The 21,316-nt window shown below is 47.9% G+C and overlaps 1 protein-coding gene across 9 annotated transcripts in view; it reads right to left on the reverse strand.

The window, feature by feature from the left end:
* Window positions 1–21,316, reverse strand: part of RGS14 (regulator of G protein signaling 14) — a 334,003-nt gene that overhangs the window by 102,076 nt on the left and 210,611 nt on the right. For 8 of the 9 annotated variants that reach the window (XM_085618347.1, XM_085618346.1, XM_085618353.1 and 5 more), the window contains one exon: window positions 3,877–4,037. In XM_085618347.1, the coding sequence (XP_085474473.1) occupies window positions 3,877–4,037 (161 nt within the window). Of the gene's footprint in view, window positions 1–3,876; window positions 4,038–18,577; window positions 19,136–21,316 lie in introns of those variants that run through there. The other variant, XM_085618350.1, reaches the window with a different exon arrangement.

Genomic DNA, 21,316 nt, shown 5'->3' on the forward strand with positions numbered 1-21,316 from the left:
ATTGGGGCGATATCCTCGCCCTGGCATGACGGCTGGATAGTGGGGTGGAGGGTTTAACCCCTAATTACGCTTGCAGTGGGAGACATGCCGGAAGCCGACTTGCATACTGCCCTGTACATCATTGATGAAAGATACTTGACTTGTACAGCGTCTCTTCTAGGCGATATTCGCTATAACATGCTGTGACTCTTACATTGCACGACTGGGGCGCCCTTGCAGTCTTACCCTAACGCTACCTGCCCGGCTGGCCCGGGACAATTGTGACATTTTGTTAGCCATGGCTTCTGGCCTTTATGAGCTGTCTCTGCAGGGTTGCTGGGCGGGAGGTTTACTGAGGGCTTAACGCCACTAAGGCAAAAAGCCTCTGAGAGTAAATGTCTCTGTGGGGGCCGGTTTCTGGGCTATAGATAATGTTACTTGTGCTAATGCATATGCCTTTGTTCCTGCCAATGATTAGTCACCTGCTGCCGGCCATTGTGGTTGTAGGCGAACAAGCTGTGTATGGACTTTTGCACGACCGTTAAAATCAATAAAAGTTGGTTAAAAAAAAAAAAAAATGATTTTCAATACATTGAATGGGCAACAAGTCAGCGAACCCCGAGACCCTTTAGCCATACACTGCTGAAGAGATACACTTTGCCTTATAGATTTTAATAAGCTCCTCGGATGGCCTTTTTCCCAGTTTTCTGGCAAAGTTTGTAAGTTCTAAGGAGTACCAATTTTTTCGCTGCCACAGTTTGTGCCCAAGTATCATTATGTGCAAAAAGGATTCCCAGATATGAGAACCTTTTGGTTACCCCGATCTTCTGACCTGCCACAAACATATCTTTAGATTTCTTTACACCAGAGCCACATCGCATAATAAAAGTCTTAGAGGAGTTTAGCCTTAACCCTAGATCTTTCATAAAATGCAAAAAACTACCCAGCACCATCTTTAGACCTGCTTGTGTGCGGGACATCAGCAACGCGTCATCTGCGTAAAGAAGGGCTGGAATTGGACGTCCTGCCACCTGAGGAAAGTCATTATTATCCTTCTTGAGGGCCTCTTCCAGGCCGATGGTGTAAAGATTGAAAAGGAACGGAGCCAGGACGCACCCTTGTCTGACTCCGCTCTTGATCGAAAATGCAGCCGACCGCTCACCTCTCAGTCCATAGCGGAGACGTGCCTTGGCGTCACAATAAAAACGCTTAAGAAAATCAATGATCGGGACATCAACCCCCATAAATTTGAAAATAGACCAGAGTTTGCTGTGGACGACACAGTCGAAAGCAGCTGTGAGATCCACAATCGCTAAAAATGGGTTCCCCTTCTTTGCCCCTGTGTACTTCCCCACCAAGATAGACAGATTTAAACCCTGATCCACCGTTCCTAATCCTGCTCAAAATCCGTACTGCAGGTCGGATAGGACGGAGTTATCCTCTGCCCAGTCCTGGAGGCGTTCCATAATAATCCTACCTATAACTTTAGTTACTGCGTCCAGCAAAGAGATTGGACTGTAACAGCCAGGGTCCGGTCTGTCCCCCTTTTTAAAGATAGGGACGATAGTAGATTCTACCCAGGTCGATGGAAAGGTGGTGCTGCAGCTCGCGGTAATTACCTGAACCAGAATGGGTCCCCACAAGGAAGTGTTTGATTTGAATAGATCTATGGGGACCCCATCCGGTCCAGGAGCCTTACCACACTTGCTTAAGGATAAGGCCCGCTCCACCTCGTCCAGGGTAAATGACAAGTCAGTATAGGATGGAGGGGACTTCAAGTTACAATCTTCCAAAGTAGAATCACAAATCTCACCTGGGTTGCCGTCGCCACTATATACTCGAGAGAAATGTTTAATCCATTCTTCCTCAGTGATTGCAATTTCAATAGAAGGACCAGCCTCGCTTGACAAGAAAGGATCTTTAACTACCTTCCAGAAAGCTGAACTGTCATTCGTTATTGAGGCCTTATGCAAGGTCTCCCAGGCCTCGTTTTTCAGGGTAGTTTTTCTAGCCTTTATAGCTTTTTTATAACCCACTCTGGCACTCCTCACATCATCTAAATTTCTGGGAGTTTTATGTAACTCCTTTTTTAAGAGGGAGTATGCCCGGGTACACCTGGAGTCAAACCATCCATTCGAGTGTCTCCTGCTGCTAGTACATCTTAGAACGGATTCTTTTATAGCGTTGGATATCACCTGGAATGAGGCCATGATATTATTTCGGGCAGCTGACTCATTCAAACAAGTCCCGATGGCAGATTTAGATCTATCCACCTCTATCTTTGTTATTGCAGCCTGGTCCACCATGGCCCAGCGAAGGGAATACCCATTAGATCTTCCGATCGCTATATTTTCTAACAGCTGGTCATTCTTACCAGATCTAGGTATTCTACCCGAGGGTAATATCACTGACAAACACAGTGGAAAGTGATCACTGAGAGAGTTATCTGAAACAGTAAACGAGTGCAACCTATGCGCGTGGTTACATGATGTTAAGATGTAGTCTATGGTGGTGTGAAAACCCCTACCATTAAATGTCCAGGGCACAGGAATAGATGGCTGACATAATTCATTTACAAAGCCCAAATTAAGGCTAAAAATTAATTCATTAAGTTGCTCTCCCAAGGCAGAATGTCGAAAGTGGGATGAGCATGCCCCGTCTTCAATCAGAACACCACATAATTTATCATCGTTGGTACATAGTGCACAGTTAAAATCCCCAGCCAGTATTAACATCACATCTTTTGCCTTTTGCCATCAGGACATACATTTTCCAGCCTTTTCAAGATGCTGGCATGCAGGTTCCTAACATTATTTCCGTTCACAGCCAGGATTTGATAAGTACTGAGTATATGAATAGCAGAGGCACATTAATACTCACATAAGAAAATGCACATACATTGAATTCTATACTTTATCAGTTTAAACTGTCGACAGTGGTAAAGCTGGGCTCTTGTACTCTTGGGTCACCAGCTCCAAAGTCATACAACCAGTACCTTTGGTGACATTACTTGGGTGAGCCCTAAGGCCAACATCGCAGGTGTACAAGTAACAGCAGCCAGTCAGCACAGAAATATACTAGGAAAACAAGCAGAGAGAAATGGGGAAGGAGAGGATAAAAGAAAATATGGAAACCGAGAAAAACATTCCCAAATCAATTAAGGAAAATGAGAAAACCTGCAGACGGATGGCCGGAAAATGTGCAATGAAAAGATGGGATTATGAATCAAAGGTAAAAGAGTACATATACAAAAGGCTACATTGATAAAACAATATTTTTCCCCTATTTACAGCACAAATTAATGATCAGTGGCAATTAATAAATAGTAAAAGCGAAAATTCCAAGGAGGACAAACAATGTGACCGTGAGTGACTGGGTGAAGCTGCATGAGACACGTGGACAGCTTTGGTGACAGGTTGGCTCTAGAGGGCAGGGGATGGACCAGGGATATCAGGTATGCATGAGAGGGCAGGCTGCATGACCAGCAAGGGAAGCGAAGAGAGGGCGCCACAACCAGGAGGGAGGATGCTGTGTCAACATGGGCAGCAAATGTCGTGTCACAGGCAGTTGGGAGACCCAGCTATTCGAGAATTGCGACGTCTGGGAGGGCAGAGCCAGAAAAGGGTGCAGTTTGAATGACAGACCCATTTAAAGGGGCAAGATTGGCAAAAGGCGCTATCAGCACTGTTGGCAAGATGTGAGTACTGTATACAAAGGGATGCGAGTAGAAACGGGGTGCAATTGACAGCTGTGGTAAGATCAGTAGTGCAAACCTGACCAGTAGAGGGCGAACTATCAGAACAGGGCATCCAGTTACCAGGGGATATGCCCAATATTCCATCCAAGCCATACCATGCCTCACAGAGAAGCGCCATCATGGCCTCCCGCTCCACTTACCGTGAAGTATGCCACTCCCAGGGGGTCCTGCAGGAGGCGCTCGAAGGACACGGCCCAGCTGGCCACTGCGCGCGCACCGGAGGATCCCGCGCGCCGCTCGCTCGGCAGGCTGGTCAGGCTTTGGTTGCTCCCCCGTCCCTCGGCGTCGGGGCTGCTTAACTCTGAAGGAGAGAGGGGACGTTACTGGCGCACACTGCACCCATTGTGCACAGAAAATAAGAGCGGGTAGGCCAGGGTGTTAGAATACACAGTCAGAACAAGAGTACATAATTTGAGCAGGGGTTTGCTGGGGCTCGTCATCGGAGGTCAATTAAGAGCACATCAGAAATAATTGTGATGCTTCCATCCCTAACAATCTAACGTGGTATTTGTAACATAACATAAGAGGTGTATTTTTAAAGCGCACGATTACCCGTAGGTGTCCTGGCGCTGAATAACAGCTGTTTATTGTTACCCAACTCAATGGTACTCATTTTATCGACCTCAGATGGATGAAAGGCTGAGTGGACCCGCCTGGATTTGAACCTGTGACCATGAGGTCGAACACAGGTCCATGCAGTGGCTGCTTTCATCCACTGAGCCACCAGACCCGGACGTTCACCACATATTGGAGCTGAATAACACATGCTCACTGTTACGAAACTCAATGTGACTGAATGTATCGACCTCTGAAGGATAAAAGCCTGTGTGGTCTGCAGGGCCGGTTTTTACTGTTGATTTTTCTGACATTACCTTAAAACATTGCCAGCAGCAAGCTCAAATCCACGCCGCCTTCCATACGTTGCAAAACACCTACACAGTGTGTCTTAAGTTGAAAACTGCCGCAATTTGTAAAGGAGCCACTTTCTAGCTGCCCGATTCTGATTCGCTAATGGGTCCGCTTGTAGTTTGGTGCCCAGATCTGTTTTCCGTCGCAATCCGACCTCGGCAGTCAGTAAGACGTGGAGCCTGGGAGGGGCTCAGGTGGGGGGGGGGGGGGACTGGCCACAGAGAGCGGGGTATGAGCAGTGCTTTAAATGGGGAAAAAAAAGTGCAGGTACTCAATAAAATAGAGGGGTGTGGCAAGTGGGCGGGCCCAGGGAGGGGGTTATGGGCAAGATATGATCATACATTATGACTTTTGTACTAGTTGCAGCACATATTAAAGCACACGAGAAATGGGTTTGTGTCAATAAAACAGATTAACTCATTACACATAATGAAAGCCATGATGGCACTTTCACTGGACTGGTCGCTGCGCACCTGATTGACAATGCAGGGTCTGTCTAGAGATCCTAGCCTGTTAATCACAGCGTTACACAAGCCCTTTCAAACCGCTGCAGTTTGGGGACATTCAAATGGGCGCTGCAACTCTGCAAAAGGCTACTTCACAACTCGGTTCATCCGCCCTGCACTGGAGGAGAAACTTAACATGCGCCTGCTGTGCCGTGGATCAGGGTACCGGTACTCTCCCTGGCTACAGAGAAGTGCCGGTACTGACGGCAAAAAAAATCGAAAGTGCCGGTACTCCGTACCGGTGAGTACCGGCCCATTTAAAGCACTGGGTATGAGGCTGCAGAGGCTCGACGGGATAAGAAGCCATTCAGGGAAGGGAAAGCGACAGTGATGGGTTAACTGTGCTTGTAGGTGCAGAAGCAAAGTAGGGTCTGCCCGCTCTCTGTACTTTATGAGGGGAGGAAAGGCGGGACTATCTTCAGAGGCTTCGGCCCACTAACCCTATGCCTGTCATTGTATGTTCCGCTTTTTAGAAGTCTGTACGAAGGATGGAATGTACCATGCAGGCTCCTGGGGTACAAATCCAACTGCCCAATCCCCAGATTCCCACTCAGTGTTCAATCAACCAATATCTGTATTGCATTGGTAATTAAAACCGTTACAAAAGTAAAATCAATCATTTTATTAAACAATCAGGTTAAAAAGTACTGATTAATTTGTTCATGGAGTCAGTCGTATTTCGTCACCGGCAGAACCCAGAGAGTCCGTCTCCCCCCATTCAGATCCGAAGCCACCACGATCACCTGCGACGTACCCCAAGGATCATCCCTCAGCCCGACCCTTTTCAACATCTACATGGCACCACTCGCCAAAATCGTCCGGGTGCACCATCTCAACATCATCTCGTACGCCAACGACACCCAACTGATCCTCTCCCTCACCAAGGACCCGGCCACCGCCAAATCCAACCTCCACGAGGGAATGAAAGCCGTTGCAGAGGAGAAGAAGACCAGCCGTCTGAAACTGAACTCCGACAAGATGGAGGTCCTCATCATCGGTGCCCCCCCCCCTCCGCATGGGACGACTCCTGGTGGCCGGCCACGCTGGGAGCTGCCCCGACTCCCACCAACCACGCATGCAACCTGGGTTTCATCCAGGACTCAACGGTCTCCATGAGCCAGCAAGTCTACGCTGTCTCCTCCTCCTGCTTCAACACCCTCCGCATGCACCGCAAGATCTACAGATGGATCCCCACTGAAACCAGAAGGACGGTCACTCAAGCCCTCGTCAGCAGCAGGCTGGACTATGGCAACGCCCTCTACGCGGGAACCAAGGCCAAACTCCAGAGGAGACCTCAACGCATACACAATACACCTCCGCACGCCTCATCCTCGGAATCCCTCACCACAGCCACTTCACCGCCCACCTAAGAGACCTGCACTGGCTCCCAGGCAACAAGAGGATCACCTTCAAGCTCCTCACCCACGCCCACAAAGCACTTCACGGCGCCGGACCAGCATACCTCAATGAACGACTCGCCTTCAACACCCCGAACCACCAGCTTCGCTCTGCTGACCTTGCCCTTGCCACCATCCCACGCATCCGCCGAACGACCACCGGCAGCAGATCATTCTCCCACCTCGCCGCCAAGACATGGAACACCTTCCCCATCCACCTGCGACAGACCCAAGACCTGCTGACCTTCAGGAGACTCCTTAAGACCTGGCTGTTGGATCAGTAGCTGCTGCATCCCCGCCCCCAGCGCCTTGAGTCACTCACGGGTGAGTAGCGCGCTTTATAAATGTTCTGATTGATTTCGCTGTTTTAAGTTGGACCAGATACTAGCTCCTAGGCTAAAATCGCTTTCCCAAATTACACAAAAACACTGGCCAAGCTGCATGTCCGATGGGAGAAACCCTTCCTTCTTTAGTGCTGTCAAATATGAACCAGTGTTTAAACAACAAATGAAGAATCGCCATCCAAACATTACTTGTTCTTCTTCACAGCCCTGGCAGCGGCAGATTATGTGATCTCAATCTGAGTTTAGAAATGCAGCCCGACTCTGCTGACCGTTGCAGATCAGGCCAATCCCAACTCTATCCCCCCCATTTGTGGATAGTTTCGTGGGCACTGGCCAGGCCCTCTAAGGGAGGAGTGTCCAGGCGCCCCCTATTCTAGATGGTATGGTATGGCGGGAGGGCATCGGATTTAGGTCTTTCCTGCTGCCCTATAATACTTTTTGACCCACCCACCGACTGTGTATGATGTGTGTGATGGACCAATGCATGTGTGAAGCTGTGGTGTGCATTCAGATGCTTAGCTGAGTTTTGCCCGCGTGCCGAGAGCTTTCCCTATGAATTCTTCGGCTTTTCTTGCGTTACCAGAATGGTTATTTTGCCCATGGTTGTGTGAGAGGCGACTGGTCAGAGCAGGGCAGGGTTGGCACATGGACATCAATTCACCAAAACGCCAAGAGTAGCGAAAGTGACATCACACTTGGACCTCCACTTTCACTCACACACACATACTTACACACAAATTCACTCATAGACCCTCTCTCTCACATACACACTCACCCGCAAGTACACACACAACATACATTTAAAAGCATTTTTTACCTACTTCAGCTGCCATGGAAGGGCATGTTCCAGCTTATTGTACTCCATTTTTATTACACTATTAGTGAATAATATATTGTATTTATTTACTATTACTGTAATACAAATGTGACAGAAAATGAAGAGCGGAGCCCCAGCTGCCCCTGTGTTCCTGGAACTGAATGTGCTACCTCGGAGGCCAGGGGTCGCAAAGACAGTGCTAGGAGTAGCAAAGGGCAAGCCAGGGGTCGCAGATGCGACCCCTAAATGACGTCCATGGGTTGGCATTCCAGAATTCCCCTCTAGACGCTGGCATCGGTTGCTTGGCCGGCGTGTGTTGGTATTCCTAGTTTTTTGCTCTGAGCTGCGCCTGTGTGTTGCTTGTGAGCTAGGCAGTTGCCGAGGATGGTTTATGTTCTCTGCCCATTAGTGTGTTTTATCATAATTAGCGTTTAATAATGCCCTTCCCTATCAGAATCACTTTAGTAGCCAAACGTACTGGCTTTTGGTCTTGTAAATAAATGCACCCCTTTATACGCAACGGCAGTGTCCTCATCAAAGGTGCCAGTGTGGTCTACTGCCAGCACTGCCACCCCTGTCATCCTATGTATTTCCCTGACACAGCTGCACAATGCTTCAGTGATCCCCAGTTATGGCTGCACAGCACCCCAGAAAAGTCAATGCACACACTACATTCTGCCATTTGTGTCAAATAATTAGCAGTTCATATGACTGCAGAGAAGGATGTGTTTGAGTTGTTTCATGGCTGGTGATTTTTCCCTTTGCATTCTGCTATTTGCATCCCCACACAGTTAATACTCAACATACTACAAGTACCAGAATTCATTTTGTGAAACACAAAAGTGTAAATGTTACCTCCAAGCCACAGGTCACACCAGGGCTCCTAGTTTTTTGCTGAAATTGAAATCTGCGTACGTAAATCCCAGACCAGACAAATGGTCCCAGATCCCACAGTGATTCAGCAGGAAGTGATGAGTACTGCCCTGTCCCGAACCTGGCTCAAAGATGCCCATGGGAGGTAGGCCAGCCGTTCGCCCTACTTCGAAGTGCAGCAGGGCCTGGGAGAGACCTGATGCCATGGTGGCAGTGCCAGTCTTTAATGCTGTATTGTTCAACTATGATTTTTATGAATCCCCTCGTGTACCTCTTGTAAACGTTATCACATAACATGCAAAGCGCTCTGATACCTTTGGGTCTAGCTAGCGCTATATAAAACTCAAAATAATAATAATAAATAATCTTTGAATAGAAATGTCTGCATTCCTCTCACCACCAGCACTGCTGCTTTCACACAACAGGCACAACTATTTGGCAAATGCAGTTACTTTTGAAATATGTGTTTGACCAATCTGTCAACGGTTCAAATACCGGCCCTTGAAGACAGACTCATCACGTATACCTTGTGTTGGAATTGGCACTTTCTGGTTGGCTGAGGCAGTTCCCCAGCCAGGCAGAACCTACCATTACAATCAGGGGTGGGTGAGTACACACACGGTATAACCTACGCTCACCCATAGGTAGCTTGGCACTGAGCAGTCAGGCTTACCACAGAGGCAAAGTGTAAAGCAAAGGCACAGCACTCACAATAAATACCTTCAGCGTCACAAAGGAGACTTCAATGGGATGTATGTAAATAGCGTTTGTATTCAACACACACAATAATCCACACAACATAAGCATCATGTATTTCTGAGCATAAATCAAATTGGGAATTGTTACTAGCTGCACTAGGCCCAGCCCTGTTCAAACAACATCAATAATACGCAAATTACGGAAAGATCCTAATCTACACCCCACCCAGCACCCTTATGAGGTGCAATAGTTTGTCCACACCAGGCCCACCCTAGCAATTCTTATAATTCAATACCACACAGTTAGAGGATGCATCGTGGTACACAACAATATCAGAAATATGAACATACCACAAATAGTAACACCTTTGAGCAGCGCAGCTGGCCGGGGCCATGTGGTTAAAACAGATGTCACACGTAATACTATTCTGGCAACGAATCAAGGTATCAGGCAAACCGCCGTCCAGTGTCGGGAACCACGGCCGGTTCCCCGCTGTTACTCCCACACACACTCACTCCTCCGCTACGCGGGCCACAGATATCAGATAAATACTTATGGAGATGCTCGCGCACACACACACTCAGCACCCTTATACAGTGCACTGATACCCAGCAGGTAAATTGGTTACACTCTGCAGACCCTGTGGCTCCAATCCTCCCTCCGCCCTCCATCTCACCCGGACTATCGTGCACCCACAGATTGGAGACACCCCCTTCAACCCCCTCCCCTCCCCAGGCACTAGGCTGCTCGTGGCTGAAGTCCCTCTTAGTCAGGGTCCCAGGAAGCAGGTGGGGTAGGAAGCGAGGTCAATTAGGCGGAAGTCGGCAAAATGGCATTGGCAGCCCCTCGAGAAGTTCACCCACAGGATGCAGAGCAGACACTGGCTGAGGGCAATAGAAGGTCATGCCAAAGGGATCCCATAAGGACCTTCCGACACAAGCCCAGTTCTGTGAAGCAAAGGGGGAGGTCACGCAGTCACTTGACCTGCTTCCAATGGTGCTCAGAAGCATTCCTACAGCCCAGTCAGTCACTCTCACCACCCAGTCCTGAGCCGAGAAATACTACCAGGCAACACGGTGTCATCAGGGAAGGCCGGGTGAACAGAGGGCAGATGGTCTGCTGCACTGAGGGTCAAGTAATGGGACCAGTAGATGAATGGAGAATGAAGTAGGTGGGACCTCTCAGATGAAGGAGGCACCCCTTCAGGTTCACCTTGATCAAAGTCACACCCCGGCAATCCGGGCACAACGTCGGGTGTGCGATAATACGGGTCGCACCAGACCATTCTGGTCACACTCAACGAACAGTTGCAAATTCCATACATCCTTGTATATGAGACACAACTTCCAGCACATGCGATGTTGGCCGCACCAGACAGCTCCGGTCACACACACAATGAAGAGTTGCAAATTCAGTGCCACCCTGGAAATGAGACACAACATCCAGTGTACGTCGATCTTCGTCACACCAGACAGTTCTGGTCACACACACAAACCCAAGTTTGGCGATGCTTCACAAGGAAAAATGAGAACTACCACAGTTACGACCCCACCCAACCTGTGAATCGGACACTGCAGGCAATGAGCTGCAGTCGGCATGTCATACAAGAGAGATGAGGCCTGATCGACGAAGCAGGCCACTTGGGTCCCACAACCGGTGAATCCGTTCACCGCCCACAAGACACTTATGCGTGTCCAGGTCCTCACGATGAGAGGGTCGCACTCCTTAAATGCAGGCCAGACTTCAGGCTGCGCTAAAGGCAATCTGGTCTCCAGGCAAACTTCTTAGGTCCACGCCAATACTGTGCTACCAAGTGGAATCCAGAAGGCAACTTGAGAGGGCATGCGCTTCAGTTGTCACAGGTAGACGGTGTGGAACCCTCTTCGGAGATCTTTGATGTCCCAGAGACCTCTGAGAGAACAGGAGGCAAGCTTGAAAAACCCTTGGAGAGCACACTTCATGGTGCCACACACCAGCAGGTAGTCGGCCCAGGCCAGCCACTATTCAGGAAGGGCACGGGGTCCCTTTCAATGGCAGTAATCTTCCTTGTGCACAACAGAGTACTCTGGCAATGTGCACCATGCAGTCCAGTGTCTCGGGTTCTAAATCTCAATAAGCGTATCTCACCCAGTGATGAAGTATGGCACCAGTAGTTGGAGTGTGCCGTTGAGGTTGGGTTTGGTTCAAAGGGTCTCGCTTTGAAACACAGATTTCTCCACTAAATGTCAGTTCTGTCTGCCATGAGACTGTGGAATGTAGATCTTTATCATTAGTGTGGCCATCATCCGGTTTCAGAGGCGCAGTGTCAAAACTGCTTTCTCCAATCTCTCCAGCCAGCCCACAAATAGCAGCGGGCTCTCGTTCCAGTTGCATACCCAGTGTTTTATAGCGGTCACGGGGGAATGACAAGATGTGCTCTCCCAACCTCCAATGTAGATTGGAGCCAAGCACCAAGGCACACAAAGAGTTTAGAGCACAGAAATGCCCACTTTCTAGTAGTGGAATTTCTGTGCAACTTAGGACAAAGCCATCTCTGCCACTGACAAGGGGTTGTTGCTGCGAATCCAATGATATGAAACATCATGAGGCTGCTCTACTGCAATCCACCATTGCAGTCTGAAGTGATTTCAACCCTTTCCCCATGTTAGCCTATGGTGAGAGCAAACCTCATAGGCAGTGAAAACATGCATGGGTATTCGTCCCTACCTGGGCAAGAGACACATATGTGTACCTACCCTGCCTTTCACCTTCCACTCGCTTCACCCCTTAAGACATACCCTCGGGGAACTCGGGTGGAGATGAAAGGTCCCCTCAGGATGGCTAGTGACTGACATAGTGAAGAATAAAGAATGGATGGGCCTGCACACCAGGTTTGTGATGGTGATCTAGAGGTGTGTCTACTGTAAAGCGTGCTGTCATGTGCTGGGGTTTTAGCCCTGACCACTATGTAAACTATGAGAAAATTGGAGGATTGGGGTGACCCAAACCTACATGACACACAGCTGTTGACTCTAAGGTCTCAAACAAATTTAGTATGATAGTTATTAAACAAACAAGCAATAGTCATAAAACATTAAACCACAAAATTGTTGCAATTGAAAAGCGACAGGTTGTATTTCACAAAAATATAAATTACGATATTACAATATGATTCCATCCTTAACAGTTAGGATCCTGTTGACTTACAAGAACCATTCGTAAAAAGGGTAAACTGCTTGTATTAATATAATCTTCATTTCAACAAAAGTCCCAATGCATTTCGGGTTATTCAAACCCTTCTTCAGGGGGTAGGCATCAGAAACATTGATCGAGAAAACATAGATTTTGAAAGAGTCCACCATTTTAGAACTACAACAACAAAAATGAAAATCATCCATGAGGTTGGACATATCAATGTTTGCTAAGTTAGGATTTGCACTCGAAAGGTGATAAGCGACTACACGCTATGTGATAGTGACACAAAGTGAAGTTGTGCAAGGTGAGATTCATTCTAGCGTTAACCGAATCACCACTGTTAAGTGATAGACGCCGTCCAGGTGAAAAAGAGATGAAAATATGAAAAGTGAAAAAATGTGAAAATTTAAGTTATCCAACGACAAGAATATCCAAGACATACGCCAGTCTGAGTAAACGCGCAACGGTGCACATCAGCCTGCAAAGGCAGACTGAACTTGTTTTTAAGAACACCACCAGTGCACAGCGCATACCAGCCTGAAGTGGCAGGCTGGGCAAGTAGTTTGGAGCACCATCGGTGCAAAGCGTATACCAGCCTGCAAAGGCAGCCTGGCCCCGGTCTTAAAACATAATCGGTGCGAGTGTGCACCCACCAATGGGCGATGGCAGACCTGACCAACTTTTTAGGAACCTCAGGTAAGCCACACTTCAAACAGGTGTAGGAATGGCATGCACACTTTCATATTGCGCTTACAGAGGAAAAGTGCCCAAGGCACTAAGGGCTTGATAAAATAATTGGCCACACCCTGGAAGTGTCCCATCGGGAGAGCTTACCCTCTAGGTCGGGGAAAACCCATATGAGGGTTCATCCATACCTGGGCAGTGTACACGCAGAAGTACCTACACGGCCACTCACCTAACCTGGTGTGGTGGTAGTGAACAGCCCCCTCAGGGTTAGCTACAGAGTGGGACCAGCCAGCCTGAGTATGAGACATTTTACACAGGTGGGTGTCTCAATCAGTTCTGCGTCCCCTAGTAGTCAGTGCAATACCCGCTCTGGGTTAGTGGTGTACCTTTTTACAGGGCACTCACAGGTATTACACCTAACCCAATCAAGTAGGCACCCTATCCTGACATGTGCAGGAAGGGAGGGGGCACACTTCCCCGCTGCAGCAGAGTGGGGAAGTGCCCAGAGTCCTAAGTTCAGTAAAAGAGAATCGGCAAAAACCAGGAGAACAAAAAGCAAAACGTTTTAGGGAAACCCCATCTAAGAAGGGCCATGTCTAGCACCTTCATAGATATAAAGGACAGGGAGCAGACAGACCCTACTTTGCTTCTGCACCTACAAGCACAGTTAACTCATCACTGCCACTTTCACTTCCCTGAATGACTTCTTAACCTGCCGAGCCTCTGCAGCCTCGTACCCCGCCTCTGTGGCCAACTACCTGCCACCTCAGCCCCCTCCATATCTCAATGACTGCTGAGGTCAAACTGGAACACTAAATAGGCCCGGACACTGAAATAAAAGTGGTCCCATTAGCGAATCAGACATGTAAACAAGCATTTGCAATGCAATAGGTCTCGCCTTTTTGAGAGTTCCAGCTATTGGCTGTGTAAATGACAATGTGTTTTACCTATGTGTTTTGGTTTGGAGTACAGTGGATTTATGAACTGAAATGCAGCTGCAGCACTGTCTAGAGGACTGAGAATGGGGAATTATAACGGGGGGCAGAGAAGCAGTTAGCAGCACTGTCTAGATGACTTAGAATGAGGAATTACCACCAGGACCAGAGAAGCAGCTGCAGCACTGTTTAGAGGACTTTGAATAAGGAATTACAGACGAGAGAAGCAGGTAGAAGCACTGTCTAAATGACTTAGAATGAGTAATTACCAACGGGACCAGAGAAGCAGCTAGCAGCAATGTCTTGAGGACTTAGAAAGAATAATTACCAACAAGACCAGAGTAGGAGCACTGCCTAGAAGACTTAGAATGAGGAATTACTAACGGGACCAGAGTAGAAGCACGATCTAGAAGAAGCTAGCAGCACTGTCTGGAAATTTTAGAATGAGGAATTACCGACAGGGCCAGAGTAGCAGTTAGCAGCACAGTCTAGAGGACTTAGAATGACGAAGTACCTCTGGGACCAGAGAAGTAGCTAGCTGGTAGCAGCACTTTCTACAGAACTTGTAATGAGGAATTACCACTGGGACCAGAGAAGAAGCTAGCAGCACTGTCTAGTTGACTTAGAATGAGGAATTACCACTGGAACCAGAGAAGCAGCTGCAACACTGTTTAGAGGACCTAAAATGTGGAAATTACCAATATGACCACAGAAGCAGCTAGAGTTATCTAGAAGACTTAAATGAGGAATTACCACTGGGAAAAGAGAATGCAGCTGTAGCACTGTCTAGAGGAGTAAGAATGGGGAATTATTACTTGGAACATAGACACAGCTGCAGCACTACCTATAGGATTTAAAATGTGGTAATTACCGACGGGACCAGAGAAGCAGCTAGCAGCACTGTCTGGCGGACTTAGAATGAAGAATTACAGACAGGACCAGAGAAGCAGCTAGCAGCACTGTCTCGAGGTCTAAGAATGAGCAATTACCACTGGGGGCAGAAATGCAGCTGCAGCACTGTCTAGATGAGTAAGAATGTGAAATTATCACTGTGTCCAGAGACACAGCTAGCAGCACTGTCTAGAGGAGTAGGAATGGGGAATTACCACTGTGTCCAGAGACACAGCTGCAGTACTGTCTAGAGGACTTAGGATAGAGAAGTTACAGACGAGACCAGAGAAGCAGCTAGCAGCACTGCCTCTAGGAGTAGGAATGAGGAATTACCACTGGGAACAGAAACGCAGCTGCAGCACTTCTTGGAGGATTTAGATTGAGGAATTACCAGTATGACCAGAGACACAGCTAGGAGCACTGTCTAGAGGAGGAAGAATGGGGAACTAGCAGTGGGAACAGAAACACAGATGCAGCACTGCCTGGAGGACTTAGAGTGGAGGAGTTACCGACTGGACCATAGAAGCAGCACTGTCTAATGGAGTAAGAATGTGGAATTACCGACGGGACCAGTTTGAAGTAAAAAGAAGGTTAAAGATTTGGTAGATGTATTTGTAGAACACTATAGTGTGAGTGTAGCCTATGGACAACTTTTAAACAAAGTGAAAGCTTGTCAGCGACGCAAACCTTTTGTCTGAAGCAGGCGCCAGGATGGAAGCCAGAAATGCCTAAGAAAGAAGAGTACATACCATTTTTGTTTTGCAACGGACCTGCATGAATATACGAGGCACTACATTAGCATTCCAGTCAAGATTATTGCAGTTACGGGCTGCATTCGTGTTTTTTTAAGGCAAGAAGCCATCAAGTTACCTAGTGCGACTTCACATAAGATATCCCCTTATTATTAGCTGTCTGTAATACTTACACAGACAACAACAAAAACAAGATTTAAAAAGGCACACATGCTCCCAAAGTAGACATAATGATAGGGATAAATAACTCACCCAACATGAAGTGTGTGTTCCGTGGAGCATGTGGCGCGCTTATAATTTTGAAATTTGAAGGAATAGTCAGTAAGGCTGAGTTTTTTAAATTTAGCAGTCTAGTGTGAAGCAATGAAATACTATTGTATCCCGCAAATGATCCCCAAATGGTAGTTTGTAAGGAAAAAAGGTACACCCTTATGGCGGCTGCAACAGCACCTCTGTATTGGAATGGAATGGAATGGAAAAACATTTATAGAGCGCATGGCTACCGGGAGGCATCCCAGCGCTAATAACCGCCAGTAGGGGGAACCATGTGTGACCTATGCATGCCACATAAATCAGGGCAAAAGTACTATGTACTTTGTAAAATAGAAATTGTGTGTTCATCTGAGAAGTGACAAGAGAGAGAGAGAGAGATTATATGCTCTCATGTAGTGGGTGTTGTGAACTTTAGAAATGTGAGATTTAGGATTTGGGACCAAAATCCTGGTTGTTTTTGAGCAGCCGTGAAGTGTGTACCTCACTGAGTGTAATATGTTCATTACGATTTTGATGTAAAAAAAAAAGCATTGTTTTCGATAAAGTGTGCAGCTTTTGTTTAAAATAAAGTTGTAAATGTTGTCTTCTGACCTCAACTCCACCTCTGCACTGTTTTTCTTTTGCTGAAGATCCCAACCGTGTTAAATACAAAAACTATGCATGCCACATGAAGATTAACACCTAAAAAAATTCCTTTTATTTTTCACAGTCGAAAACGTGTGTCTTCATTTGTGAAGTGGTTTTTGCTTGTCACATACACGTTTGTGGGCGCTGATTGTTGCCAACATGCAGAATTAAATTGAAAAAAGGCACAGAGTGTCCCATGGTGACCACAATAATGGAAGTTGAAGTGCAGCAGCTTAAGGTGAGATCCACGCTGATCAAATCAAGCAAAACTTGTTCAGTTGTAGGAAGTGCTTAAAACACACAGTCAACCCCCCAAAAAACAGATGAAACAAAAGAAAGGCACGGATCCTTCAATGCGGCCGAATGATTAAATAAAAGGCAGCAGGCTTCAGTGAAGCGTGTGCAGCACTTGCTCCCAATTTGAAACCCAACAACCAACAAGCAGTCTGATTTCCCAAGGAGGCATTTCGAAAGAAAATCAGCAATTCTTGTAGAGAGAGTGTGGCGTAACATGGAATTGAGGAACCTGGTACGAGTCTAGCGTTAGTTGTCCATGCCTACCAAAGAGACGAACCAAAGCAAAACAGAAAAAAAGTGCAACTAAACAAACCGAAATAGACAAAGGGGCAATGATGCATATAACAGGGTCAGCCGCCAGGGCAAGAGGAGGGACAAATGAGATCAATTAGCCACAGAAAGGAAAGGAATTTTGAAAAGCACACACAGGAACAAATGGCAACTGAGGGGTGTGCTGCAAGCCCCTCAGAGGAGATAAACTAGCGCATGGGCTGCTTAGGCAAGACCTAAAAAGTGGCCCACGTTTGCAAATCGAGGTCTGACCTTGTAAAGACAAGAGGTATAGGTGTTTTACAAAGTATGGGGGCTGCAGGCAATGTTAGAGGTAATGACAGAAGAATTCAACAGTAAAATCCGGCCCAGCAGACAAAAAACAGGCCCACACACTGATCTGTAAGAGCAGCCCTGATGGCACTGCCTGACTGCCGCAAAGGTCAGTCCGACCCCGATGACCCTTGCCCCCACATCTCAGTGTCCCCCTCTCCTCTGCATGAGCAACTACTCTAATCTCTCCAGCTCTGGGTTGGCCTCTCACCACCTCTACGGTGGTGCCCTCCTCACCCGTGCGTGGCCATCACCTCCTTGCCTTTGTATCCGCCCGCCCCAGGGGCCTCTTCCATGCTGCGTTCCCCACTCTTCCACAAGGGAGAGACTCTTTATGTTCTCACAGATTCGGTCCTGTACTCACCAGTGAGGTAGAGCCTCAAAGGAGGCAGCATTCCTTTCCTGGGCATCCAGAGGGAGGCAGGGCCCACCCTGCCCTCACCAAGGGAGGGAGGTACACGCTCCGCCTTTTACCCCCAATGCTCCTCTCTGCATTCACCCCACGAGGCGGAGGCCCCGTCCGCAGGGACATTTTAAGGATTTCGGAGGCCCTGGGCCAAACGTATTTTAGGGCCCCATGTTTGGAATGATTTAGAATTTATGATCCAATTTCAGCTCCTTGATGCCCTTTCTGGCCGGGTTACTGAATGTGTGCAGAGGCAGACTGTCCAAATTCTAGGTGTGCTAGTAACCTGCGTTTTCAATATTGTATCAAAGCACCAATTCACTAATAACACTGGAAACAATCTCTGTCATACCCTACCATTTCTCATACCTTAGGTCATGTTTTCATCTAAAAGAAACTTTCTTATGGATGCTGTATGAACCAAACACATTTCTCTACAAAACGTATGTATAGACTGTTAAACATCACCAACATTAACATGAAAAGAAAACGGTATTGAAAACAATCTGCTTAAGAATTATTCAAGGTCATCGGGGCAAGACTCTCTGCAGGGCACAGTGGGCTGTATCAGGGGCCCCCTGATAGGCTGGGGCCAAGGGCCAGAGCTCACTTTGCCCATGCCTTGAAACGTCTCCGCCCTTCGGTACTCACCCTCGGAGCTCCGTCGAGGCTTCGGGAACCCGAAGCACATGAGGCTGGAGAGGTGGAGCAGGGAAGAGGGGGGCATCTTCTGGGAATGGCCTCTGGGGCAAGGACCCCTCATAGTCGGAGCACAGGGCACCAATGGCGGCCCTGGAGCGAGGGCGGGGACTGGGAGAGAGAGGCAGAGGCGAAAGCGAAGAGACCAAAGGGCTGGGAGAAAGTCATAGAAGAGAAGGAGGGGGTGATGAGAAGGGAGAGTGACAAGGAAAACAAGAGAACGAAAGAGTTAGAGGCAGAAAAGCTGAGAGGGGAAGAAAGATGAGAGAAGCAGAAAGATGGAAAGAGGATGAGTGCGGAAGGTAGGGACAGGGAAAGGGATGAAGGCAGAAGGCCAACGAGGGATAAAGTAAGCTAGAAGGCGAATAAAATAGGAACACGAGATGTAAACAGATTGTGAGAGAATAACAGATTAAAACAAGAGAGGAAGAAAAGAGGGGGGACAAATAGTGGCAGAGAAAGATTTGATGGAGCCGTAGAAGAGGCGGCCTCCGCCTCTGAGAAGCTGGGCAGAAAGGACGGCAGCAAGGTAGGAGGCGGTGGAGGGGTTGCAGTATCTTCACCCATCTCCAAAACAGCGTAGGAGCACACAATAGGTGTCAGACAGCAGGCTGGTCGGGGCGGATTCCTCTGTCCAGGCCCAGCGGGCTCTCAGGGGAGAGCCTTCCTTGCCATTCCAGCCTCGGGGTATCTGACCGGAAGAAACAAACCTCCCTTGGTGACCAAGTCTGTGTTTGGGTTGGATACATTTCTGTTCATGTCTCTGAGAAGAGCCTGCCCGTCTGAAAGCACGTTCGGTTCTGAGAGCACGTAGCGTGGGGTTGATGGATAGCTCAGGTCTGACTTGGAGAGAGTGGTCAGAGAAAGCAAGTGGCTTAACGAGCGAGAAACTCTGTGGGGAGTGTTTAGTTGTGTTTAAGGATGAACCGAATTGCAGATAGGGGTGCAATGTGGGAACTTACTGGCACAGTGACTCAATGCCTCCATTTCATCGAGACGCCATATTTGAAGTCCAGGGATTTTTGTATCTAATGCATATTGGAATTGACGTGTTTAGTGTCCCCAATTGGGAAAACCATCTAGCAACAACTCTCTGGAAAACAATCATTGGGAAAGCCAACAGGTCTCGCCTATGTAAGATCTCTCGGCTTTGCTGGAGTGAAGTGGCATTGTGTGGTGTGACGTGGCATTGTGTGGTGTGAAGTGGCATTGTGTGGTGTGAAGTGGCATTGTGTGGTGTGAAGAGGCATTGTGTGGCCTGGAGTGGCTTTGTGTGACGTGGAATAACATTATGTGGAGTGGCATTGTGTGGAGTGGAGTAGCACTCTGAGGCGTGCAGTGATGGGTGGTGTGGAGTGTCATTGTGCAGCGTAAAGTGGAGTGGTATTGAGTGGAGTGGTATGGAGTGGAGTGGAATGCAGGAAATCACTTTAACGTCTCATCAGGGACAGTAAGCAGTATATAAATGCACTTACAATTGATTGGGGTGGTGTGGAGTAGAGTGAAGTGGCACTGAATGGAGTGAAGAGCGTGGAGTGGCATTATGTGGCCGGGAGTGGAGTTGCATTGTGTGTGTTGGCATTGTGTGTCTTGGAAGGGCACTGTGTGGAGTTGCATTGTGTGGAAAGGAGTGGCACTGTGTGGCATTGAGTGGTGTGGCACTGTGAGGCGTGGAGTGACATTGTGTGGCATGGAGTGGCACTGAGTGGAGTGACACGGAGTACAGTGGAGAAGAATGTAGTGGAGTGGCATTGTGTGGTGAAGTGCCATTGTGTGGACTGGAGTAGAGGGAGTGGCATTGTGCTGAGTGGCATTGTGTAATGTACAGTGGCATTGTGTGGCGTGGAGTGGCACTGTGTGGTGTGGAGTGACACTGGGAGGCATGGAGTGGAATTGTGTGATGTGGAATGGAGTGGAATTGAGTGGTGTGGAAATGTGTGGAGTGGGGTTATGTGCTGTGGAGTGGAATTATGTGACGTGGAATTGTGTGGGATGGAGCGGAACTGAGTGGAGTGCTTTGGAGTAGAATCGTGAGGCATCGAGTGCAATTATGTGAGTGAAATTGTGTGGAGTGGAAGTGTTTGGCATGGAATTGTGTGGAGTGGAGTGGAATTGTGTGATGTGGAGTGGAGTGGAATTGTGTGATGTGGAATGAAGTGGAATTGTGTGGAGGGAAGTGGAATTGTGTGGTGTGGAATTGTGTGGCATGGTGTGGAACTGTGTGGAGTGGAGTAGAATGTGTGTGGAGTGAAGAATTGTGTGGTGTAGAGTTGAATTGTATAAGTGGAGGGTAATGGAGTGTGGAGTGGAATTGTGTGGTGTGGAATTGAGTGGCGTGGAGTGGAATTGTGTGGCATGGAATTGAACTGTATGGCTTGTGGTAGAATTGTGAGGTGTGGAACTGTGTGGCATTCTGTTGTATAGAAATGTGTGGTGTGGATTGTAATGGCATAGAATTTCGTTATGTGGAGTGAAGTGGAACAGTGTGGCGTGGAGTAGAACTGTGTGGCATACAGTGGAATTGTGTGGTGTGGAATTGAGTGGTGTGGCATGGAGTGGAACTGTGTTGCGTGGAGAGGAATTGTGTGGTGTGGAATTGAGTGGCATGGAGTGGAATTGAGTGACGTGGAATAGTGAGGCATGGGAGTGTTTGGAGTGGAGTGGAAATGTCTGGAGTGTAATTGTGCGGCG

The sequence above is a fragment of the Triturus cristatus genome, chromosome 7 (assembly GCF_964204655.1).
Source record: "Triturus cristatus chromosome 7, aTriCri1.1, whole genome shotgun sequence".
Taxonomy (NCBI): Eukaryota; Metazoa; Chordata; class Amphibia; order Caudata; family Salamandridae; genus Triturus; species Triturus cristatus.